The 26,327-nt window shown below is 42.8% G+C and overlaps 2 protein-coding genes across 3 annotated transcripts; both read right to left on the minus strand.

Moving 5' to 3' along the window:
* Window positions 1-204: 204 nt before the first annotated feature.
* LOC124009365 (large neutral amino acids transporter small subunit 2-like) lies at window positions 205-17,304 on the minus strand. Of its 2 annotated transcripts, none has more exons than XM_046321127.1 (12): window positions 16,402-16,551; window positions 16,009-16,217; window positions 12,855-13,059; window positions 12,274-12,425; window positions 11,589-11,714; window positions 5,026-5,179; window positions 4,451-4,574; window positions 4,130-4,233; window positions 3,621-3,717; window positions 3,309-3,458; window positions 2,821-2,998; window positions 205-1,852 (listed from the first exon to the last, which is right to left on the minus strand). In XM_046321127.1, exons 2-12 carry the CDS (start codon window positions 16,145-16,147, stop codon window positions 1,761-1,763), a joined length of 1,521 nt encoding a protein of 506 aa, XP_046177083.1. In that variant the 5' UTR covers window positions 16,148-16,217; window positions 16,402-16,551; the 3' UTR covers window positions 205-1,760. The 2 variants fall into 2 exon arrangements, with proteins under 2 accessions (XP_046177083.1, XP_046177082.1); XM_046321126.1 differs by lacking the exon at window positions 16,402-16,551 and adding an exon at window positions 17,176-17,304 and having other exon boundaries at window positions 207-1,852.
* A 1,757-nt stretch (window positions 17,305-19,061) lies between these two features.
* LOC124009364 (protein arginine N-methyltransferase 5-like) lies at window positions 19,062-24,488 on the minus strand. The gene is made up of 16 exons (XM_046321125.1): window positions 24,304-24,488; window positions 23,591-23,709; window positions 23,338-23,423; window positions 22,977-23,111; window positions 22,702-22,814; window positions 22,547-22,596; window positions 22,278-22,441; window positions 22,013-22,174; window positions 21,849-21,926; window positions 21,665-21,723; window positions 21,430-21,552; window positions 21,019-21,194; window positions 20,617-20,820; window positions 20,416-20,526; window positions 20,263-20,327; window positions 19,062-20,173 (listed from the first exon to the last, which is right to left on the minus strand). The coding sequence occupies exons 1-16, from the start codon at window positions 24,402-24,404 to the stop codon at window positions 20,021-20,023; spliced, it is 1,899 nt and encodes a 632-aa protein (XP_046177081.1). The 5' UTR covers window positions 24,405-24,488; the 3' UTR covers window positions 19,062-20,020.
* Window positions 24,489-26,327: the final 1,839 nt, after the last annotated feature.

Here is a 26,327-nt window from a genome sequence, read left to right on the forward strand (position 1 = left end):
CATAGCACTGTAATCCAGAATTTAGACACCTTTGCTAGGAACACTGTCTGTTCCTAGGCCTAGACTGTAGGCTACGTGGAGGTCGGTGTCCTTGACAACAGGGGTGTATTAAGCATTTAGCAACAAACAGTTAGCAACATCTGGTTATCGTTTGTTCCATGAAACAAACTAAAGCAAACATAACTGAATTTGTCCAATACAAACATTTGTCCAATACAAACTAGTTGCAAAACAATCCAACTAATTAATACACCCCAGGTGGATGAAAGCTTGAGGTGGGGGTGCTGAGTAAACTGATGGTGCATTGACAGAGAAGCAATCACCTGAACAATTACATTGAAGGTCATGGTCAGTCATCTTTTTCCATATTATAGCAACATTCCTCTCATCAGTCATCCCTATGTAATTTTATTTTCATCCATAACATTGTGTAAGTGTCTAAACATGCACGTTTGCCTTTCTGCCACTGCACAACTCAATTAACACATTTACATGAGAGCTGTTTTACATGTTATTACTAAACAGTGGTGGTAAGTTAAATAATATCCTCGGAAGCATAGATCGGACCACATAAATGGAGCAGAGAGATAGTGTTTGTGGGAGGATTTTAATGGCAGGAAGGAACTAAACCACCAGCATTGGGCTTCCCAGCACCACAAGGAGACAGTAGGAGCATGCCTGTTCATTGTCATTGCCTGTTGTTGCTTGACAAACAGGGTAACAAAGCATGTAAGATAGATGGTGGCAGTTCAGTGAGGAATTTCTTATCATTCAAATGACTAGTGTGTTAGTGTTTCATTGCATGTTTCTATTGATATTGAGAATATAAGATGGTAATGAATCTTGAAAGTGTAAGGAATTAGTGATTCCATGCTGAGCAGCACAGTAATAAACATTTCAATCAATGCAAGATGTGTATCACCAAACAAAAAGACCTGTGACTGGCTTTATAAAGGAATATGTTGCATTATTATTGACAATCATAAACAGACGAAGTTTGCGCCTTTGAGCAAAACTTAATGTAAATTATATATTTTCTATGCAGCATTTCTATGATTATTAATCATTTGTTTACATAATTATTACATTCAGTGTATGGGTCATGCTAGTTCTTTTGCAAGAATTAAAAATCTAATCTCGAAGATCTACATATCAAGTTACATGAGTGGTATAACGTGACTTTGAAGTGGCTTTATCACATAAAAGGATCTAATCGTTCAGGAGTACACCTACCCTCTAGTTCATTGAAGAGCAGTCTACAGAAGACATTACACTCATGTACAACAATAACAAAACAATGAAAAGGGGTGATAAATTAAATGCAGTAAACAAACATTTAGGGAATGAGTTTGTTTAGTGTTATGTGGAAGACTATACATTAAGATCACTATTCAACTTTGCCACAACCAAAACGGAAATGAAACCGATACCAAAATCTAAATAAAAGACAATACAGTACAACATTCTCCAAAACAGAAGAAAATTATCTTTACATCTGAACATCAACATTACTTATCTGTCCAATATATTGATATTGCAGCTCAGACTCATGGGAATGGGCAGTAGTAATTGCATTGAGGCAGATGTGTAAAGTCTTAAGGCTAGTCAACATTTACAAGAGAAAACCATGTGCTGTAGCATATCTCCTTGAGTGCATCCGTCCATCTTTTGATGTCTCCCAGTCTCTCTCAACACCCTTTTAGGAGTGACTGTCTGTGCCAATGTCCATTCAGATGAACACATCCCCTAGATCTTTGTCCCTATTCCGTTCCCTGGTTTCCTACATTCCTGCTTTCGCCCATGTCTGGGTACACCACCACACAGAACTTTTGGCACACATGGGTCATCTTACCTGGGTGGGAGAAAGTAGTGAGTAACCAACTGTAGAAGAGGAAAAAATAGATTTCATATCAATACAGTCGTGGCCAAAAGTTGAGAATGACACAAATATTAATTTTCAAAGTCTGCTGCCTCAGTTTGTGTGATGGCAATTTGGATATACTCCAGAAGTTTATAAAGAGTGATAGATGAATTGCAAAGTTCCTCTTTGCCATGCAAATGAACTGAATTGTGGGGTTTCTTCTCAGCCAAGGGAGTGGGCTCACTCACAATTTTGCCTAAGAACACAGCCATTAATTAAAAATGGTACCAACACATCATCCGAGAGCAACTTCTCCCAACCATCCAGGAACAGTTTGGTGACGAGCAATACCTTTTCCAGCATGATGGAGCACCTTGCCATAAGGCAAAAGTGATAAATAAGTGGCTCTGGGAACAAAAAAAATCGATATTTTGGGTCCATGGCCAGGAAACTCCCCAGACCTTAATCCCATTGAGAACTTGTGGTCAATCCTCAAGAGGCGGGTGGACAAACAAAAACCCTCAAATTCTGACAAACTCCAAGCATTGATTATGCAAGAATCAAGAATAGGCTGCCATCAGTCAGGATGTGGCCCATAAGTTAATTGACAGCATGCCAGGGTGGATTGCAGAGGTCTTGAAAAAGGGTCAACACTGCAAATAGATTCTTTGCGTCAACTTCATGTAATTGTCAATAAAAGCCTTTGATACTTATGAAATGCTTGTAATTATACTTCAATAGTCCATAGTAACATCTGACAAAAATATATAAAGACAGTGAAGCAGCAGACTGAAAATTAATATTTGTGTCATTCTCAACTTTTGGCCACGACTGTAATCCCGAAAGCTAAGCATTTTGCACAACAATAAATGGTACAGGTACTGTCATTTAGCACTTTACTAGAAAGAACTAGGGGACGTAGTAATGAGCATCATCACTAGTGAATATGGTTTCCATACCGATGAAGGTGTTGAAGCATTGGGGCTTGTTGTCCCAGAAGACCCCCAGGAAGTAGACAGGGACTCCAGTCAGCATGATAGCCATGCCGAGGCCACACACCACAGGCTCAGAGTACAGCGAGAAGAGGAGCAGGAAGGCCCAGAACAACAGGTAGATCACTGGCCACACCAGGCTCACCTGAAGACAGGACAGCCAACAATCTATACCATCTCATACATGATAAATTTACACAAACAATGTAATGCATACAAAGTAAAGAGTAAACAATTGAACAATCCACAGGGGGAACACAACACATGCTTTGACAATTATGGCATTGTTCATATGTCAGCTTGTAACTTGTCATAAACAAGAGTAGACCCATGACTGCAATCAGGACAGTATTGAGTAAAGAATTCTTATCAAAACCATGCTCCTCCCAAAATGTGCAAGCAATAACCTTGTCCAAACGGATTGAGTGATGGAAGCACAGGCATGAAGGTTTTACCTTGATAGGCCGATATAGGTCTGGCTGTTTGATGCGCAGCACAATCTGCCCAGCGACGGTGACCCCATAGAAGAGGTAGTTTATGAAGCCCACATAGTTGATGAGGGTATACATGTCACTGGTGCACAGCATCAGTAGGGTGGATACACACTGTAAAGAAGCAGGGTGGTGGGGCAAAAGTCATCCATTCATTTTAAAGTCAAATTAAGCATTACAGACTCGAGAGACTACTGTACATAAAATGAACTGGGATGACACGTTTGTAGGTGTGAGAGAGGAAGAGAGGTTACGCCGGGTAAAGTTAGGACTCACGGTGAATAGTAGGGCTGGGATTGGGGTACAGCGTTTCACATGAATCATCGCCAGTAGCCGGGGGAGATGGCCTTCCCTTGCGCCAGCAAAAAACAGCCTGAAAGAGACGGTGAAGAACATGAATATAAGGTCAGCACTGAGATACTGGAAAAACAGTCCTCTCTCTTGTTGCTTTTGGACTCACAAAGAACGAGGGGTAAAAAAGAAACTGTCCATTGAGGTGTAGAAAAACAAACAAGTGATAACAAATGGGACACAAAGAAATTAAGACAAAGCAGGGCAGTGATGGTAGAGGCACACAGAGGTGCAACATATGGAATAAGAAAGGGGTTAGAGAGTGCAGAAAGAACAGGAATCATAGTGACTAGATGTGATCATTCTGTGGTCTGATATTTCCACAAGTATGAAGGACGCACTACAGACAGGAGGAAAGAATGGGGAATGTAATTACAGACAGCGTGAGAGCAAAAAGACAAACCGAGAGCGAAGGATGGGGTGCATAAACTGACCTCGACGAAGTGAAGAGGGAGCCATTGACCCCCCCAAAAGTAGACAGTGCGACAGAGATGGGCATGATCCATGACATCACTCCAAGTAACTTCTCACCAAATGTCTGGAAGAGAATTTGTGGACACAGGAGAGAGGAGAGTTTCAACAAACAAATTCTACTAACTGATGTTTCAGGATGACTTTGAAATCCAAGACTGGTGACTAAAAGCATTTTCTACTGATAACCAGACTTTAGACCAAGCTGCATGAGTCCCAAACGCAGCCATTCCCAAAAGCAGCTACACAAGGGCAGCAGAATGGGGAGGGCCGGGGCATCTCACCACAGCGACGGCATTGGAGGCCAGCAGCTCCTGAGGACTCATGGCGGTGACATAGGCGATGTTGGCGAACACATAAACAAAAGTCACCAGAGGGATGGAGATGAAGATGGCCCGAGGAAGGTTCCTGTTATACAGAGAGAACAGGGTTGAAGAGCTGGGGTTCTGGTGGGGGTGTATGAATGGTGTGAATTACCATCCAAATTGATAACACAGGCCTAACAGGACACAGTCTCATCTGTAATACAGAGTTAAAAGGTATAGATCATGGTTGACTAGGATAACCAGTGCTCGACTTGGACTGAAATAGGTACCGATACTCATTTTGGGTGCCGGTACCGTATATATTTAGGTACAGCATTTCCACAATAAATTTGAGCTATTATTCTATAAGGAGGTGCAGGAGCTCAAGCAGTAGAACATTTTTGGTGCCGGTACTCCACTCCAGTGAGCTCCTGCCCAAGTCGGACACTAATGATATCCAGACATGACTGGTTAGATTGGGTGTGTATGTAATGCTACCCTGTTGAGACCATGTGCAACTTGTGATTTCGGTCAAGTTGGGGGATCTAGCTCACTTGTAGGGGTCGACAAGCTCCTCTGTGACATAGTTGAGGAAGTTCCATCCCCCGTAGGCAAAGGAGCCTTGCAGGAAGGACAGGGCTATCTGGCCAATGTCATAGGGCTGGAACGTCTCAAATGCATGCGCAGGCTCCAGCCAGTAATACTCCCCTGGGCACAGACAACACAGAACACAGAGTGGGTGATGGAATTGTGTGTGGGGTCCATGGACATGAAAACCAGTAGATCGTGACAGCGCTGACGTCATCCATGTATTAATATGGGAAAAAGCAGCTGGCGCATGAAGCCAGAAGTATTTTAATTTGAAGCGTGCAATATTGCTGAATTGAGCTGAATGGCACCAACAACAAAAAAATCACTAAGGATCATGTTGAAAGTGGCTGTAACTGCAGGAAAAGATTGTGGTCGATGTAGTCATTTTCATCCTGCCTGAGAGTCAACCTTAATGTCTATGACATGAGGGCGTGGCCCTCCTCAGAGCCTACTGGCCAGTGATTTGTCTGTCAGCACGTGGTCCTGCGTCACAACAAATGACGTCAGAATGGATAACTACACTGAACAAAAGTACCAATCAACATGTAATGTGTTGGTCTCATGTTTCATGAGCTGAAAAAAAATCCCAGAAATTTTCCATAAGCACAAAAAGATAATTTCTCTCAAATCTTGTGCACAAATTTGTTTACATCCCTGATAGTAAGCAGAAATCTGCTCCTTTTATTCTTTGTCCCCAACGCTCTAGGCGACCAGTTTTGATAGCCTTTAGCCGCACCCTCATACTACTCCTCCTTTCCATCCCTCTTGTTGTCCTTGCCTTGTCTGAATCTTGGCTTAGGAAGGCCGCCAAAAATTCAGAGATTTCCATTCCCAACTATAACATTTTCCGTCAAGATAGAACTGCCAAAAGGGGCGGAGTTGCAGTCTACTGCAGAGATAGCCTGCAAAGTAATGTCAATACTTTCCAGGTCCATACCCAAACAGTTCAAACTACTAATTTTTTTAATTACTATCTCCAGAAATAAGTCTCACTGTTGCTGCCTGCAACCGAACCCCCTCCGCTCCCAGCTGTGCCCTGGACTCCATTTGTGAATTGATCGCCCCCCCATCTAGCTTCAGAGTTTGTTCTGTTAGGCGACCTAAACTGGGATATGCTTAACACACCGGCAGTCATACAATCTAAGCTAGATGCCCTCAATCTCACAAATCCTCAAGGAACCCACCAGTTACAACCCTAAATCTGTAAACAAGGGCACCCTCAGACATTATCCTGACCAACTGGCCCCTCAAATACACGTCCTCTGTCTTCAATCAGGATCTCAGCGATGACTGCCTCATTGCCTGTATCCGCTACGGGCCCGCAGTCAAACGACCACCCCTCATCACTGTCAAACGCTCACTAAAACACTTCTGCGAGCAGGCCTTTCTAATCGACCTGGCCCGGGTATCCTGGAAGGATATTGACCTCATCCCGTCAGTAGGCATGCTCCGTTCAAAAAATGCAGAACTAAGAACAGATATAGCCCTTGGTTCACTCCAGACCTGACTGCCCTCGACCAGCACAAAAACATCCTGTGGCGGACTGCAATAGCATTGAATAGTCCCCGCGATATGCAACTGTTCAGGGAAGTCAGGAAAGCAAAGGCCAGCTTTTTCAAGCAGAAATTTGCATCCTGTAGCTCTAACTCCAAAAAGTTCTGGGACACTGTAAAGTCCATTGGAGAACAAGACCACCTCCTCCCAGCTGCCCACTGCACTGAGGCTAGGTAACACGGTCACCACTGATAAATCCATGATAATCGAAAACTTCAATAAGCATTTCTCAACGGCTGGCCATGCCTTCCTCCTGGCAACTCAAACCTCGGCCAACAGCTCCGCCCCCCCCCCCCCCCCGCTACTCGCCCAAGCCTCCCCAGCTTCTCCTTTACCCAAATCCAGATAGCAGATGTTCTGAAAGTGCTGCAAAACATGGACCTGTACAAATCAGCTGGTTTTGACAATCTGGACCCTCTATTTCTGAAACTATCCGCCGCCATTGTCGCAACCCCTATTACCAGCCTGTTCAACCTCTTTCATATCGCCTGAGATCCCCAAGGATTGGAAAGCTGCCGCAGTCATCCCCCTCTTCAAAGGGGGGAGACACCCTGGACCCAAACTGTTACAGACCTATATCCATCCTGCCCTGCCTATCTAAGGTCTTCGAAAGCCTAGTCAACAAACAGATCACTGACCATCTCGAATCCCACCGTACCTTCTCCGCTGTGCAATCTGGTTTCCGAGCCGGTCACGGGTGCACCTCAGCCACGCTCAAGGTACTAAACGATATCATAACCGCCATCGATAAAAGACAGTACTGTGCAGCAGTCTTCATTGACCTGGCCAAGGCTTTTGACTCTGTCAATCACCATATTCTTATCGGCAGACTCAGTAGCCTCGGTTTTTCTAATGACTGCCGTGCCTGGTTCACCAACTACTTTGCAGACAGAGTTCAGTGTGTCAAATCGGAGGGCATGTTGTCCGGTCCTCTGGCAGACTATGGAGGTGCCATAGGGTTCAATTCTCAGGCCGACTCTTTTCTCTGTATATATCAAAGAGGTTGCTCTTGCTGCGGGAGATTCCCTGATCCACCTCTAAGCAGACGACACCTTTCTGTATACTTCTGGCCCTTCCTTGGACACTGTGCTATCTAATCTCCAAACGAGCTTCAATGCCATACAACACTCCTTCCGTGGCCTCCAACTGCTCTTAAACGCCAGTAAAACCAAATGCATGCTTTTCAACCATTCGCTGCCTGCACCCGCACGCCCGACTAGCATCACCACCCTGGATGGTTCAGACCTAGAATATGTGGACATCTTTAAGTACCTAGGTGTCTGGTAGACTGTAAACTCTCCTTCCAGACTCATATCAAACATCTCCAATCTAAAATCAAATCTAGTCGGCTTTCTATTCCACAACAAAGCCTCCTTCACTCACGCCGCCAAAATTACCCTAGTAAAACTGACTATCCTACCGATCCTCGACTTCGGCGATGTCATTAACAAAATAGCTTCCAATACTCTACTCAGCAAACTGGATGCAGTTTATCACAGTGTCATCCGTTTTGTTACCAAATCACCTTATACCACCCACCACTGCGACCTGTATGCTCTAGTCGGCCTCGCTACATATTCGTCGCCAGACCCACTGGCTCCAGGTCATCTACAAGTCCATGCTAGGCAAAACTCCGCCTTATCCCAGTTCACTGGTCACGATGGCAACACCCACCCGTAGCACGCACTCTAGCAGGTGTATCTCACTGATCATCCCTAAAACCAACACCTCATTTGGCCGCCTTTCCTTCCAGTTCTCTGCTGCCTGTGACTGGAACGAATTGCAAAAATCGCTGAAGTTGGACTTATTCCCTCACCAACTTTAAACATCTGCTGTCTGAGCAGCTAACCGATCGCTGCAGCTGTACATAGTCCATCGGTAAATAGCCCACCCAATTGACTTACCACATCCACATACTGTTTTTATTTATTTACTTTTCTGCTCTTTTGCACACCAGTATTTCTACCTGCACATGACCATCTGATCATTTATCACTCCAGTGTTAATCTGCTAAATTGTAATTATTTGCCTATCTCCTCATGCCTTTTGCACACAATGTATAGACATTTGTTTCTTTTTTTCTACTGTGTTATTGACTTGTTTATTGTTTACTCCATGTGTAACTCTGTTGTCTGTTCACACTGCTTTATCTAGGCCAGGTCGCAGTTGTAAATGAGAACTTGTTCTCAACTAGCCTACCTGGTTAAATAAAGGTGAAATAAATGTATTTATTTAAAAAATATTTTTCCAAGATAATCCATCCACCTGACAGCTTTGGCATATCAAATAGTTGATTAAACAGCATGATTACACAGGTTCAGCTTGTGCTTGGAACAATGAAAGGACATTTTAAAATGTGCAGTTGTGTCACAACACAATGCCACAGATGTCTCAAGTTTTGAGGGAGCGTGCAATTGGCATGCTGGCTGCAGCAATGTCCACTAGAGTAGTTGCCAGAGAATTCAATTTGAATTTCTCTACCAAAAACTGCCTCCAATATTGTTTTAGATAATTTGGCAGTATGTCCAACCGGCCTCAACCACAGACCCCGTGCCCAGGACCTCCGCATCTGGCTTCTTCACTTGCGGGATCATCTAAGACCAGCCACCTGGACCACTGATGAAACTGTGGGTTTGCACAACCAAATAATTTTTGCACAAACAGTCAGAAACAGTCTCAAGGAAGCTCATCTGCGTGCTCAGTCCTCAGCATCTCGACCTGATTGCAGTTCGGCGTCATAACCGACTTCAGTGAGCAAATGCACACCTTGCCCAGTCGAGTGAAATCAACAGGTTATGGCCTAATGAGTTAATTTCAAATGAGTGATTTTCTTATATGAACTAACTCAGTAAAATTGTTGAAATTGTTGCGTTTATATTTGACAAGTACAGTTGAATTCGGAAGTTTACATAAACTGAGTTTTAATATATTTGGCTAAGGTGTTTCACAATTCCTGACATTTAATCCTAGGAAATATTCCCTGCCTTAGGTCAGGATCACCATTTTGTTTTAAGAATTTTAAATTTCAGAATAATAGTTGAGAGAATGATTTATTTCAGCTTTTATTTCTTTCATCACATTCCCAGTGGGTCAGAAGTTTACATACACTCAATTAGTATTTGGTAGCATTGCCTTTTTCAATTGTTTAACTTGGGTCAAACGTTTCAGGTAGGCTTCAACAAGCTTCCCACAATAAGTTGGGTGCTTCTACACCTGCATTGCTTGCTGTTTGGGGTTTTAGGCTGGGTTTCTGTACAGCACTTTAGAGATATCAGCTGATGTACGAAGGGCTATATAAATACATTTGATTTGGGCCCATTCCTCCTGACAGAGCTGGTGTAACAGTCAGGTTTGTAGGCCTCCTTGCTCGCACACGTTTTTCTGTTCTGCCCACAAATTTTCTATAGGATTGAGGTCAGGGCTGTGTGATGGCCACTCAAATACCCTGAATTTGTTGTCCTTAAGCCATTTTGCCACAACTTTGGAAGTATGCTTGGGGTCATTTTCCATTTGGAAAAAGCTTGGTCGCAAATGGGTTAACTTCCTGACTGATGTCTTGAGCTGTTGCTTCAATATATCCACATAATTTTCCCTCTTCATGATGCCATCTATTTTGTGAAGTGCACCAGTCCCTCCTGCATCAAAGCACCCCCACAACATGATGCTGCCACCCCCGTGCTTCGCGGTTGGGATGGTGTTCTTCGGCTTGCAAACCTCCCCCTTTTTCCTCCAAACATAACGATGGTCATTATGGCCAAACAGTTCTATTTTTGTTACATCAGACCAGAGGACATTTCTCCAAAAAGTGCAATCTTTATCCCCATGTGCAGTTGCAAACCGTAGTCAGGCTTTTTATGGCGGTTTTGGAGTAGTGGCTTCTTCCTTGCTGAGCGGCCTCTCAAGTTGTTGATATAGGACTCATTTTACTGTGGAAATATATACTTTTGTACCAGTTTCCGCCAACATCTTCACAAGGTCCTTTGCTGTTGTTCTGGGATTGATTTGCAGTTTTGGCACCCACATATGTTCATCTCTAGGAGACGGAAGGCGTCTCCTTCCTGAGCAGTATGACGGCTGCGTGGTCCCATGGTGATTATACTTGCGTACTATTATTTGTACAGATGAATGTGGTACCTTCAGGCATTTGTAAATTGCTCCCAAGTATGAACCAGACTTGTGGAGGTCTACCCAAAAAAGTCTGAGGTCTTGGCTGATTTCTTTTGATGTTCCCATGATGTCAAGCAAAGAGACACTGAGTTTGAAGGTAGGCTTTGAAATAAATCCACAGGTACACCTCCAATGATGTCAATTGGCCTATCAGAAGCTTCTAAAGCCATGACATCATTTTCTGGAATTTTCCAAGCTGTTGAAAGGCAGTCAACTTAGTGTATGTAAACTTCTGACCCACTGGAATTGTCATTGTGAATTATAAGTGAAATAATCGGTCTAAACAATTGTTGGAAAAATTACTTCTGTGTCATGCACAAAGAAGGTGTCCTAACCGACTTGCCAAAACTATAGTTTGTTAACAAGAAATTTGTAGAGTGGTTGAAAAACAAGTTTTAATGACTCCAACCTAAATGTATGTAAACTTCCGACTTAAAACTGTATATTTAATTAAATATCCCGATTTGTAGCGAAATTTTAAATGTTTACCAGTGGGGATCGAACATCATCATAACATCACATTTTAGTGGCCAAAACAGCAGTCTAAAAAAAGTTTAGTTTGGCCATTCTGCCAATGGTAATTTACACAGGATTTCTAGGGTAGACCAGGGCTTTTGGCACCGCTAGGTTGCTACGCAGGCGCCGATTGCATTTTCTTCTATTGGAGAAGCATCTCCATAGTGTACCGTCTTTGCCAATACTCCACGTACAGTAGGCCTATCCTGTAGACATCCCAATGACTAATGAATGATGAAAGAAATCAACAGTTACAGATCAGAATCAAAATCAAAGAGACCGAGTCTACCTTTGCAGATCTGCATAAAGCCCATGATGATGATAAGACCCAGGGCTAGCAGCTTCCCAGTAGTGAAGACATCCTGAACACGAGTGGCCCAGCGCACACTGGAGCAGTTCACCCACGTCAGCAACACTGGGACGAAAGGAGGAAGAGTCACATCACGCATCATAGCAACTTACCACACATGGAATACAGTAACACTATACTAGACTGGCCTGCTCGCCTCCCTACCACTGAGGAAGTACAGTTCCCGCTCAGCCCAGTCAAAACTGTTCGCTGCTCTGGCCCCCCAATGGTGGAACAAACTCCCTCACGACGCCAGGACGGCGGAGTCAATCACCACCTTCCGGAGACACCTGAAACCCCACCTCTTTAAGGAATACCTAGGATAGGATAAAGTAATCCTTCTCACCCCCCCCCCCTTAAAAGATTTAGATGCACTATTGTAAAGTGGCTGTTCCACTGGATGTCATAAGGTGAATGCACCAATTTGTAAGTCGCTCTGGATAAGAGCGTCTGCTAAATGACTTAAATGTAAATGTAGACTGGGTAATACGGTATATTTGACCTACAAATATACCTCAAGTCTCAAATTCAGCGAAGAGAGCCAGGAGGGCCAGTGATCAGGCTGAAGTAAACAAAGTAGTCCAAAAACAACTAAGGCGGCATGCATGTTCTCTGAGGCACTCACATAAACAGACAGCAGCCAGCAGGCGGAGGCCATTCTCTGGGGGGAAGCAGGAGGGAAATAGGGGCTGCAGGACATAGTTGGAGAAGGTGAGGGCGATGACCGCTTGGTTGGTGGGGTAGATCACCAATACCGCGATCCACAGACGCAGGAACCTGGGAGAGGTAGGTAGGGAGGGAAGGAGGGAGGGGGTCAGAAAATCACACGTCAAAACACCTCATTCACGTATATCAACATCTACATTTCTGAAGTAGAGCAAAAACCTGTCAGGAAAATAAATACCAGTGCTCATTAGAGGACAGTGTGAACACAAAAAACCAACTAGCAGACATTCAATAATATGGGCTGATGCATGTGTACAATAAAGGGCAGACACTAAAACAAGGTTAATGACATACAGGAAATGGTGGAGGACAAGAGGATGGAAATGTACTGCTTCGTGGGGGGGGGGGGGCTTTGTACAGTATACTGTCAATTTCTGTGTCTGAGAAAAGGGTGGCTCAAAATGACAGATGGTAACCAGTACTTCTCTTGCAGTAATCTTACAGTATAAGTATTCTCTCATCACCATGCATTTCCCTTACCCGGCAAGTCCTCCAAATATGTCCTTGACGTATGAGTAGTCTCCTCCAGACTTGGGGATGGTAACGCCCAGCTCGGCATAGCAGAGTGCGCCAATGGCTGTGATCACTCCAGTGACAATCCACACGATGAGAGCCAGCCCCACAGAGCTCGCATTCTCCAGAACACCCTTTGGGCTCACAAAGATCCCTGAACCGATGATGTTACCTGAGACCCAGACAAAGAGACAGGGAGGGTAAGGAGGAGTGGAAAATGCTGCATCAATCTTTCAAAAGTGGAGGGTAATATTACACAACATTGACTAAGGCCGACATGGTCCCTTTGGCTGATAAACAAGTGGAGTGTGGACTGGAACGGAAAGTGAGTGTTTCCGGTCACTTAGTCCACAGCTTCCTGCTTAGGGGCCAAGTAAGCACAACATCACAGGAACCCTTTGCCAACTTCTCATACTGTATAACTCACTATCCACTACCTCTTCTCATTTACATCAGTCGCAACTACATCTTCAGACTACTTGTTGTGACTCAAACATAAGATCAGGATTATCAGAATGTTTTTGGGAGTCTGAAATAATACAGTAGCACAAACAGGACAGCAGGGCAAAACCACCAACTGCTGACTAATCACGCTCAGGAACAGACTGACACTCACATTTCCCCCAGGCTTATCTGACTGATCCCTTCACCACAAAGACCACCCAGGGAAGGAAGATCCCAGTCAGACTCCGACTTCAAAAGTAATTCTAAAAGATCAGATCTACACGCAGAGAAATTGTTATGAGGTGTGATTCTACAGCACAGGTCTGGCTCTCTAACCCGGTTCCTGGAGCGCTATACTGTCCTGTAGGTTCACTTCAACCATGGAGCCCAGTTACATAAAACATCTTAAGTATTACCCTTAAAGGAAAGGAAGCACGAGTTCTTGTCAAAGTAGCAGCGTGGTCAAAGACTTAGTAACTTAGTTGTAGTCACGATGTGGTTACCTAAAACTACAAAAATGTAAAAAAGCTTAAACATAACTTATTTACGGATATCTTCGGAACTACCCACAATGCATTTCTCAGCGTCATATGGAGAACCGGTGATACCTAGCTAATTTCAGCTGGCTAACACTACCTACTACCTGCTAGCATGTAATTACATTCCAAACCAAGTGTTGGCACTGGTGAGCTACTATGTACATCCACAAAGAAGAAACCATATAAAGTAATGTTTGTTAGTGGTAGTCGGGTGAGTGTTGTAGTTCTGTTTGTCGCTAGTGCAGTAATACCCACAAGGACGGGGTTAGGACTCATTTGTGGTCCAAAAAAGGAGAAGCAAGCTTTGAAGTCAGAACAGTTTGTCCGGTTGAAGTCAGCAGGTTATAATCAGTAGAAGGCAGGATTCAGAATGAGTGACAAACCAGGTGAATGTGAAGCCTGCAACCTATTTCCTACAAACCAATATGGCAAGTGTCAACAGTGGAGATAAACCAGGTAAATGTAATGTGGATTTACCTCACTATATTGCTATTGGATTAGCTAGCTCTCCCTCTGAAGGTCTCTCCTTAGCTCTTCTTTGACTTTGGTAACCAACTCAGCTGTCAATTTTTTTGGGGGGAGGAGGGGGGGTGTTCTGTGGGTTCCTGCCTATGCTAGACTAATTTCTCTGGCTAACTACTTAGCTATGTAGACCATGGTGGTTGGCTAGCTAGGTTAGTTAGCTGTCAGACTAAAATAACTCTAGGTGGCTGGATAAGAACTACATATACCGGTAACCTTATTGAATAACTGGTTAGATGGCATTATGCATTTTCAAAAAGTTGGTTTACTTTAATGTTGCTGGAAGGGAGGTGCTGATAGCATCTGGCTGACTCACAATACTAATGTAACATTAGCAGATTGTAGGGCTAACGTTAGCAGGCTAGTAACCTTGCAAGCTGATTTGTAACATTCATATTTGCTTGTAAATTGGCTGAATTTAATTGAAACCAGTAGTCATGAGTGCAATTGATTTGGTATAATTTGAAGTTATACATTTGAAGTTCTGTTATTTCTGTTGGAGTTTACATATAGGTAATAGGCTGACTTGTCACATCCTCCATATTAAGTCACACCCCACAATTTATTTTTCTTTCCCGGCATGACTGCCGATCCGTTTTGTGTAACAACTCAAAATGTAAAAGTGAAGGGTAACGTTGCACTGGGACTTTTGCTGCGTATTCTAATGCAAATTCATATGTTACATGTGGTTACGTTTATGCTTACATACCCTTTAAGGGTTTACCTTAAAGCTGCAATATGCGACTTTTTGGGTGACTTGACCAAAATATTGTTACGTTACAGCCTTATAAAATTGATTAATATTTGTTTTCCTAAATCTACACACAATACCCCACAATGACAGTGAACACCGGTTTTTAGAATTGTTTGCAAATGGATTATTTACATAAGTAGTCAGACACTTTGCTATGAGACTCAATTAAGCTCTTGTGTATCCTGTTTCCATTGAGCATTCCTGATGTTTCTACAATTTGATTGGAGTCCAACTGTGTTATATTCAATTGATTGGACATGATTTGGAAAGACACCTGTCTATATAAGGTCCCACAGTTCAGTGCATACCAGAGCAAAAATCAAGCCATGAGGTCGAAGGAATTGTCCGAAGAGCTCAGAGACAGGACTGTGTCAAGGCACATATCTGGGGAAGGGTACCAAATAAATGTATGAAGCATTGAAGGTCCCCAAGAACACTTTGCTGATCCATGCTGATGATTTAAAGTGCAGCTGGTACACAGGCCAAGCATTATTGAGATTACTTTTTATTGACTTCCTCTGCATGTGGGTGGGATGGATGCAGCTCTGTGACAGCCATTTTAGAACAAATCCACATACCAGTTAAATAGACAACCTCACACAGGCACATAATGTATTTTGAGCCCTGTGGATTTTCTTGCAATCACAAAACTTTCAGGAAGTAGCCTGGCCATTAAATAATGTACACAGGTTTTTCAAGACCAGTTCAGATCAGCTACAAAATTAGCACAGTTTGTGCAATCCATGTGGACCATACATTTCATCGCAATCTATTTAGGTTGGATTTTAGGTAGACACACCCATACCTACATTGAGGAAGACATAATAGATAGCAAGAACGGATGAGCATAATAATGACTTGCCCACAATAATTCCACATGCGCTGACAAGGCCAATCTCCTTCTTCAGGGCCACTCTTCCTGAGCCCTCTTCAGTGGATTCGGAGGAAAGCGTATCCCCATCTGCCGATGCATTGCCCCGCAGCCTAGGACCATCGGTCATCTCGTCTCCAAGATTACTTTGTTGTATGAAAAGCGCAGGTGCGGTGCAACCTAGCTCAGTTTGGTGTTACCTGCATTAATGGAGAACAAAAACCGTTTATCTACAGAAACATTATTTATCAGTGTCAAAGTTATCTTTGATGCCATAAAAAAAACACAGCCCGTGGCACAAATGTGATTTACAAATAAATTGTCAGTGAGAATTCTCTAGTTAACTAAAACATAAATGTAAGCGTTCAGACTGATGAAGCGTACAATATACCGCCCCATAACGTTTCCCTGCCATTCGAAGTGTGTGGGCTACACCGAGATTACTGCTATTATTAGAAACTACATTGTTTCATAAATAATTCAGTTCGACGCAACGCGGTGCGACCAGCCAGCCCAGCCCCACCTGCGTAAAGTAGGCACAAGATCACCCAGCAGTAATAGGCTTTGTAGAGGAAATAGGCCACTGAAGATAATCTTATAGGCCTACTATACACAGCGGCAGGTCGACCACATTGAAAATAACAATGGCAAACTGGCAATGGTATGCAATTTACAGTAGGCTATATCAGTAACCTAAATGTTCCCAATAACCCATTCTGTGTGCCAGACTACTACATTCCTGTTGCCTATAACAGTATGTATTATTTCTCATTTGCCCCTAAAGTTGATTTCTTTGTTTTAAAAAAATATACAAAAAACAATGCATGATATAGCCTAGTAGGGGCGCAACTTTGGTTTTAGAAGTGTGTGTGTGCGGGGGGGGGCATATTTGTTTCCAGTCGGATAAACACTCCAAACAGCCTACCCAACCGCTCACAGGCGTCCGCATGGTCCTACGGCACAATCGTTTTGTATCGTGGACAAAAATGCAATTTCAGAATGTGGGGAACGTCCCCCTTCCCCAGTGACAGTAGCGCCCCTGTAATTATTGATGAGAGCGATTCAGTTTGGATGGATACAATATAGCCTATGCCATTGTAATCCTTGACACTGTTTTACAGCCTCAAATTCAAGCAATTGACAAAATGATCGACCCACCTCTTCGGAGTAGCCGTGACTTTTAAAATGACGAATCACCAGCATCCTGTTATCAGCACACCCGACAGCTGTTCTACATTAGCAAGTGAACAAGATCTCCGCCTTACCAGAAAATTTAACACAATTTGCTTGAAATGCTCAACCAATCAATGTGGCCGAAATAGTCAACACAGGGTTAGCCCCTCCCCTCCACGTTTCAGCAGGGTTGTTAATGTATTATTTTACTGTTATAATGCTTTAGTAAACTCAAATACAATTTAAGAATGTTCGTTTAAATTAGTTTGTGAAAGGTCAAGAGGAAGTAGAATGATAGAAATCATTCAAGTGCATTAAATAGGAAAGGTGTGAGTAGCCATCATATTATATAGCATTGACACGGTCTGGAAACTAGATTGATCTGAGAACAAAACGGGTTCCTCTAAAACAACCATGCCTTTGAGGTGGAGGCTACAACCTGCCCTCCTTCACACCTGTGTTTACAGCTGGATATTTGTTTTCTCTTAACATGAGCAACTCTGTCATCACAAGCAATCTGTCAAAACACCTTATTAGGGTCACGCAGACGGACAGATGGAGAGAAACACTGACTTTGAGTTGGTCAAATTCCAAGCTATGCCTTAGTGAATTCATGTTTAATTGGGGAAAAAACATCTTATACTTGTGTCGCTTACTACCATAATGACAAGTATCATGTGTGCACACATTACGTACACAGCTTGTTGGTAAAACAGCAGCCAGAGTGAGTGTGTGGTTGAGCTAGCGTTGCTGCTGGTCTTCTCATGGTAAAACAGCGCGGGACAGAGACAGCAACACAGTCAGCATTTTGAGAGAATGAAAACATCAATGGCAGTTAGTGAGCAGTTTGGTTTGTGGTTTGTGATGTGGATTAAGGCCAACATTTGAGAATATTTTAGAGCTTGTTTTGCATTAGTGTTTGTCCCACCCTAAAATGGCAGGGTACCTATATATCTAGAGCAGACACTATTTACAGGAATATGAGAGGGCAAGAAAGGTCACTTGGTACCAGAACTGTGTTGAAATACGTGTGTTAAATTCTTTATTGAAATTCAAATTTTTCTGTGTACAGTATTTGAGTATTTTCAAATAATGCGACCGAAATCAGCTAATTCTATTGGAAGTATTTTCAAAAAATGTCAAATTTCGTATTTTAAAATACTTATTTCCAATTACATTAAATACTCATAGGACATGAGTTCAAATGCATCAGTATTTATTTGAAAATTGATGTGGGAAAAGGTGAAAGTATTACCTAGAGGTCTACACTGCAGCAATAACACTCTCACCTTGTGGAGACGATTTTAAGAGGTCTTCTTTTCCAGAAGGAAACTTGGTGTTTACCAGCAATTCCAAGAATCTGTGATAAATGTTCCTCTGATATAGCAGTCTTCCTTCTCCATTTCTATTGGACCTGATCCCTAAATGACAGCATGTGTGGCTTAGCTACCTACTTGTGTTATTTTGATAGGTTTGCCTCGAATGGTGTAGGCCATCATTGTAAATAAGAGTTTGTTCTTAACTGACTTGCCTGATTAAATAAAAAATAAAATGCTAATTACATTCAATGCCAATATTTGATCCTGACCTCTCCTATGGTGACACCTACTGGACAGAATACATCACCACATTACAAGCCATGATGCAGTCTGATCAGACACAAAAAGGAATAGATCTTTTATATACAGTTTCTTTGTGTACATGCATGCATTGTTTTCCATTCCAAATATCTTTTTGATATGCATACCCGGAATTCAAAATAATTCAGTGGAATAACAACCTTACCACAGCCTGCCATTTAACCCACGAGTGAACATGCTAAATAAGTAAGTAGATGCAAGAGGCACATAAACAGGGCAAAGAGCAGCAAGTTGCTAGTAATTGTCTTTATTGACAATATGGATCCGACAAACGTAACAAAAAGAAATGAACACCTGAAAAACATGACCTGAACAGCCCATCTCCTACACACTGCTGTATCGGAGTTGTAACCAGTTTAAGTGTCGAGTTACAATTTAGAGCCATTTCATCGATTTATTATAGTATGGAATGGGTCTTTTGACCAATCACATCAGATATTTTTCATAGACTATCTGATTGGTCAAAAGAACAATTAGTGAAAAAAATATAAAAATTCAGCTGCCTGTCTGAATACTGCCATTGGGGGTCTCTTGACTGCCGGCAAAATAAGTAACTTAAATTCAATAGGTATGGGAATGTATGTGGATGATAGTCCATGCCTGAAACTGACTCCTAACTATACTGTAAATTAACAGCCTCAAATCGGTCCCATCTAAACCATTGATTGGGTTCTTATTCCCAGCTCTAAAGCCTCACTGTGACCCAGGTCTGTAGGTTTCTAAACCTTCAATTTGGCCCAGGTCTGTAGGTTTCTAAACCTTCAATTTGGCCCTGGTCTGTAGGTTTCTAAACCTTCAATTTGGCCCTGGTCTGTAGGTTTCTAAACCTTCAATTTGGCCCTGGTCTGTAGGTTTCTAAACCTTCAATTTGGCCCTGGTCTGTAGGTTTCTAAACCTTCAATTTGGCCCCGGTCTGTAGGTTTCTAAACCTTCAATTTGGCCCTGGTCTGTAGGTTTCTAAACCTTCAATTTGGCCCTGGTCTGTAGGTTTCTAAACCTTCACTGTGACCCTGGTCTGTAGGTTTCTAAACCTTCACTGTGACCCTGGTCTGTAGGTTTCATGGTATGAGCAAGCTCATGATTACAGGTGAATAGGTAAAATGCTAGACCTTTTGAGCAAGACTACCTCAACTTCATTTGCAACCAAGTGCCTGTTTAATTGCGTCTGTATGTATGTGGGTGTGAGATCTTCACAGGCCGATGGTGTAGGATCGTCCTGCTGGGTTGTGGATAGCGGAGCACGAGGGCTCTGTCACGGCCCATTCGTACCACACCTTCTTCCCATTGTTACACCTCCAGAACCTCACCACGACGTCATCATCCTTCGTCACAGGGATCGGTTGCTGCAGGAAGGAAAAGAGTAAATACACTACATTCTTTTGGGTAATAAAATGTAAAGACATTTTACATGACCGTATGACAGTCAACTTACTTTGAGAGGGAAGAGGATGGGGAACCAGGAGAACATTCCAGGAGAGTGGGTCTCTGGCTTAATACCTTGACCAAACAGATGCACACATTGATGTTAATGTTATCCAAACACCTTAAAACCTCATCATCATCGTTGTCCCCTCTTACTACTTACTGAGTGTGACATCTCCGTAGAGTGTGGTCTCAAAGTATCCAGCAAAGCCATGCAACACTGTGTTACACCCCACAGAGAATCTGAGGCACTGATACCGGTTGTTGTTCATATCTGAAGGAAAGGAGAGAAGGGCATTTAGTACATATGTGTGATCATTAACCATGTAAGGGTGTTCGACGTGTGTGTATGCCTGTGTGTTACCTGCGGTAGGGTGAATGAAGGTGAAGCAGGCCTTGGGCTCAGCCAGCTGGTGGAAGTTGTGGAGTCGGACTACGTAAGGGGTCTCAAAGTGGCACTCGGGGTCCTTGTCCCGCTCCCTGCACCCCCGGACCTCGTTATACAGCTTGGAGGAAGAGAGGGGGGCCAGGAAGGAGGTGTAGGAACAGGGGATGCTCACCCCACCATCTGAGAGGAACAAGAGAATGGGAACACGTTTAAGATGCAAGGGTAGAGGTGGATGAGGCAAAATAAATGGTAATTGTCTTTCAATGCCCATGATATGTATAGCTATCAAAGATTTCGATCTTTATTGAAATTTTGATGAGCAAAAGTTCAATGTCAACGAGTTGCAAATTACTGCAATTAGAATGACCCCCCCCCTACCTTTGAGAAAGTTCTGTGCTCCATCCAAACACTCTGGGGACAGCTCATTGTCCCCGAAGGACCCGAGCAGCTCGCTGACGATGATGTCCGCCTTTTCAGGTGCCGCCCACTCCCTCATGTCACATGACACTACGGTCACCTGATCACCCCACTCCTCAAACTTCCAGTTCTCAAGCCTGGGAGTGTGTGACAGAATCAGTACAGGGAATTTTTAGGAGCTCAGTGGAGAAAATCCCATTTTCATCTGGATTTATTAATCTGCCAGAGAGTATTAAAGCTATCCGGGGAAATTACTCCTAAATGCCTGAATTTAAAAAATGGAGGACTTCAATTATCTTCTGGAATGAGTTTAGTCTGTGCTGGCAAATCTTTTGGAGGTCAGGGTTCAAAATGAGAAAAAGTTCCACTCACGTTACGACAGCGTTGGGGTTCTTCTCAACAGCGTAGATACGGAGCCTTCTGTCAGCCTGCTTGGAGGCCCGCAGGGAGGCATTGACTAAAGGACCTCTCCCAGCACCCAGCACCATCAACACCCTGGGGTTACAGAGAATGCATACCGTTACCCACCAGATACAGAGGGGGAAGGTGATAGGAGAATTGATACTCATTAACAGAGGACAGACAGTGAGGTGTTGGAGCTACTCACTGTGTATTGGTCTCCTTCTGCTCCTCCGGGACTCTGTCCATTAAACACTTATACACAGCCTGCATAAAGATCAGGAGAACCCAATCGGAACTTAATGATATTATTGTGTTAAACCCTACCAGCCACATCACTAATACTGTTAGTGTATTATACTGTGAGAACATGCATGTCAAAGGCTCCTTACCTGCTGGTACTGGGAGTATTTGATGGGATCCTTCTCAAACACTTCATATGTCTGAGACTCAAGATTGTCCATGAGAGGCTAATGGGAAGAGAACAGTTAGACATAACAAAGAATCCAATGCATACAGACAATAGGTATGCCTATTTACAAACTTAAACACAAACCTGAAGAGGAGACTGTAGGTAATCCTCGTAACCTTTGGCAAACAGTTCATAGGCATTGGGGGCAGGGCGGTTCTGGTTGAGGTATTCAAGGTACTGCAAGTAAGAGCGGAAGTCCTTCTCACTGTGACGACTGGTGCCAGTGAAGATGAACTGGGCCTCAAGCTGGGAGAACAAGGAAATGTTTTGTAAAATACATTTTCAAGAACAGAAGACAGACTGAAGATAAAACGGTTGTAGTTGCTATAACAATTGCCATTTACAGTACCTTGAATAGACGGAAGATGATTTGCTGGTGGGCTTTTGAAAGGACTGGGAACCCTTTTTTATTGGTCAGAAAGATACTGGTGGGAAGAATAGCTGCTTTAATTGGCTCTCCAAGCCACTTGTCGATCACAGCGTTGGTGGGCATGTTTGCTCCAACCTCAATGGCTTCAGGGAAAGGAATGGAAGAAAGGTCAGTATCAATTGTGACCAAAACAATTCCTTATCAGTTTGTCAACACTCCAACCATGTTTCCCTGTCCTGCTTCCTTACCTAAACAGATTCTCTTGTTGTAGTCACAAAGAGTTCTGAATGAATGCCACCTGAAAAATTAAAAACAGAAGGTACATTTTTACAAAAAGCAAAAAAACAAGGCTGAAAACCTTGATGCCGTAGCCACGTGGCCCTAGCTGTGATGGCAGACCCACCAGGCCCAGGTCTTCTCGTCATTACTGCCATCATCTGTGTGTTTCGTTTGCTCATTCTCGATGATGTCATCACGCATATCATCAGAGGAAATCAGGGGGACCCGGATCCAGAACTGATGACACAATCCACAATTTCTTAGTTGTAGGTTTCATAACTTCAATTTTAAGTTCACTGAAATACCATGAAATTGCCAGTCACAACACAAGCCAAGGATTAAGAATGAGTTATAGTTCTTATATGGTACAGATAGATAACTCTTGACTGCTGTAGCTACCATGCAGGAGTGGTGTCCAGTCTGGATGTGGTTGAGCAGCACACGGGCCAGGTTGGCACAGTGAGGGCCCTTCAGAGGGATCATAAAGGCCGGCAGACCCAGATACGCTGAGAAGTTCAGCTCCTGGACCAGAGCCTGAGACATGACAGAGGGATGAAAGGAGAGCAACAATTCAAACTGTGGCAAATATGTTTCAAATGTTCTGCTTGAGCGGACAAAGGAGGCCATGGTGTATTTACTAAAATTCAAACGGAACCCAAACAGAACAAAATGGGGAGGGACCTACCTGAATTTAAACAATAGAAAGTCATTTTCATAGCGAAACATGTGTGAATACGTCTTTTCATGATGTCCAACTCACCGCTTCTGAATTCCTGCGCTCCGTCTCCACCTCTGAGTCTGTCTCGATCCACGGAGAAAGCTTTCCAACAACCAGAGTGTTCCAGTCTGGGTAAGGAAGAATTGTAATTCAATATCCTGACACTTAATAAAACATTTGATTAGATATTTATGTAAGTAAATGCTCCTGTGCTCAGTGGAACTTGGGAATGAGAATGTACTGTCTAGTTCCTACCATTGAGGCCAGTATAAATACAGGTTGCCTCTGACCTCACCTCGCCCACAAAGTAGCAGGTCCGAGCGTGTATGTGCTCCAGATCGGACTTTGGCGGGATCCAACTCAAACTCCCTCCTGAACCTCGGGTGGAAGAGGGGCATGCACAAGAAGTCAAACCTGTAAGAGAAGGGACAGATGGGACACTTTAGTTGAGTTGTCGATGACCTACAGTCCCTGGTTCTAATCCAGGCTGAATCACATCCGGTCGTGATTGGGAGTCACATAGGGCGGCGCACTACTGGGCCAGCGTCGTCCGGGTTTGGTCTGGGCAGGCAGTCATTGTAAATAAGAATTTGTTCTTAACTGACTTGCCTAGTTAAATAAACGGTTAAATAAATACAAAATAAACATTTTAAATGTAAAAACTAGCCTGATGCTCTTGCAAAGTTTATTGTACGAAAATTACTTTACAAACGTAGTTAACATTTAATTGTATAATACATTCAAGTAACGTCATCGATCTACAGTCAAATGTATTCTCAACAGATCATATTGAGGTAATGGCCAGGAGGAACATTTCTTAGCCATTGTGATAGTGCACGTGCTAATATTTCACCGGCAAATGAACCTAGCTAGTTTGCTGTTACTGCCGCGCTAAAATAGTTAGCCAGTTAGCTGGCTACATCACGTGTAGAAATGAAGCCGAAGGGTAGATAGGCATATCCTACTCGTCTCTAGTATTTGACTGCTTGAACGAAGCAGTTTACTTACCCAAGTTTAGCGACCGCTGCAAGTGTGTCAGCAACCTCGGGCACACAATTCAAATCTCTCCCGCAAGACACCCTGCCCCCTGTACTGTGGGACGCCATCATTAACCGAGGGAATGGGAAAGAAGGGAGTTGCAACTAGAATCGGGGAAACCGACGCCATTTTGGCTCTAGTCAAGCGTATGCTGTCATAGCGTGGATATGAAGCGCAGAATCAAAATGACTTCCCCCGGAATGCAGTTTCAACAACTGTCGCGACACTTGTACATCCAGCGAGATTATGGTAGTTTGGGGTCACGTCACAGATGTTTGATAAACCATTGGGATCATATTTGGTCACACCCAGACAATGTAAGTAAGTATCTAGCTGCATAATTTTTTGGGGTGGTTGTTAATTAGATTCGTCCCGCTGTTCTTGATTTTCCAGTTTCTTTAATTTATATATAAAAAATATATTGGCTCTATAAATCACATTTTCAGTGATGTTAAGTACTTAAGTAAATATACTTTAAAGTACTACTTAAGTAGTTATTTTGGGTATCTGTACTGTACTATTTATATTTTTGACTACTTTTACTTCACTGCATTACTTAAGAAAATATTGTACTTTTTACATTTTCCTTGACACCCAAAAGTACTCTTACATTTTGAATGCTAAGCAGGACAGGAAAATAGTCAAATTCACACACTTATCAACCGAACATCCCTGGCCATCCCCACTGCCTCTGATATGGCAGACTCACTAAACTAGCATACTAAGAAATGCTAATATAGGTACCATTTGACTTCCATTAGATTTATGACACAACTGCTGAAAAGTTTGCATTTGAAACAGTGGCCAGGTAAATAAAACTGAAGCGTTGCTGTGATACCGGGGGCGTATTCAATACACAGATTCTGTTTCAAAACGGAAGCAAACAAAATGGGGCGGGACCTACCTGAATTTGTCCAATATTAACTCTCATTTTTCTTTGTTCGCTTCAGTTTGGTTCTTAAACAGTGAACGATTTCCGTAATGAATATGCCCGTGGGCCATAGACTGCTTACAGAGTAAGAAAACCAATATGTATTTTTGTAATTTGAGTGAACTATCCCTTTAAAAAAAAGAATCTCAGAATAGCACCATCTTGTGGTCAAGAACCTGGTAATATCAGGATGTGGGATGGTACATAAACCCAACAACTCCAATGCCAAATTTCTCTAAAAAAAAAAAAAAAAAAGTTCACTGAGAATACACTACATATGATGAAGAAACCATACTGTGAGCCACAGCTCCATACTATTTGTCAAATAGAGAACTGATAGTATATACTCGTTGTTGGGCTGAGATTGGGGGGGGGGGGGTCTGTGGGTGTCTTTTGTCAATTCCTCATGTCTAACTCATTAGCTAGGTTTCCATCCAATTGGCCACAGATTTCTGTGCAAATATTCAAAAATCTGCATATAAGCAATGTATGCATTTTACCACCAGAGATGAGTTTCCATCAAATGTACTTTTTGCAGATAAAAGGCTGTGTGTGATGATGTAGTGCACATTAAAAAAACTTTTGCAGTTGAATTCCCATGAACCGAATAAAAAATACAGGTTGAATGGGTTTCCATTGCATTTTCAACTCCACTGATGGTTTTGTCACAAAATGTTTTGCATTATAGCGAATGTGCCCACTCTGGTATTGGCACATGTGCTCTAGCCAACAGATCGCAGCTACAGTGTGGGTATAGTGTACATTATGAGATTATTATGGACAGAGTGAGATTATTTTTATTTGTCAAACATCAGCCAAGCATCAACCATCATGTCACAATAATAAAACCCTCGATACTGTGCAGTAATCACACCCCTTGACTTTTTCACATTTTGTTGTGTTACAGTCTGAATGGAAATCAAATTCCATTGAGATTTTTTTTTCACTGGCCTACACACAATACCCCATAATGTCAAAGTGGAATAATTGTTTTACAGATGAATTGGAAATGAAATGCTGAGCTATCTTGAGTCAATAAGTATTCAACGCCTTTATTATGTCA

The sequence above is a fragment of the Oncorhynchus gorbuscha genome, linkage group LG22 (genome assembly GCF_021184085.1).
Source record: "Oncorhynchus gorbuscha isolate QuinsamMale2020 ecotype Even-year linkage group LG22, OgorEven_v1.0, whole genome shotgun sequence".
NCBI lineage: Eukaryota > Metazoa > Chordata > Actinopteri > Salmoniformes > Salmonidae > Oncorhynchus > Oncorhynchus gorbuscha.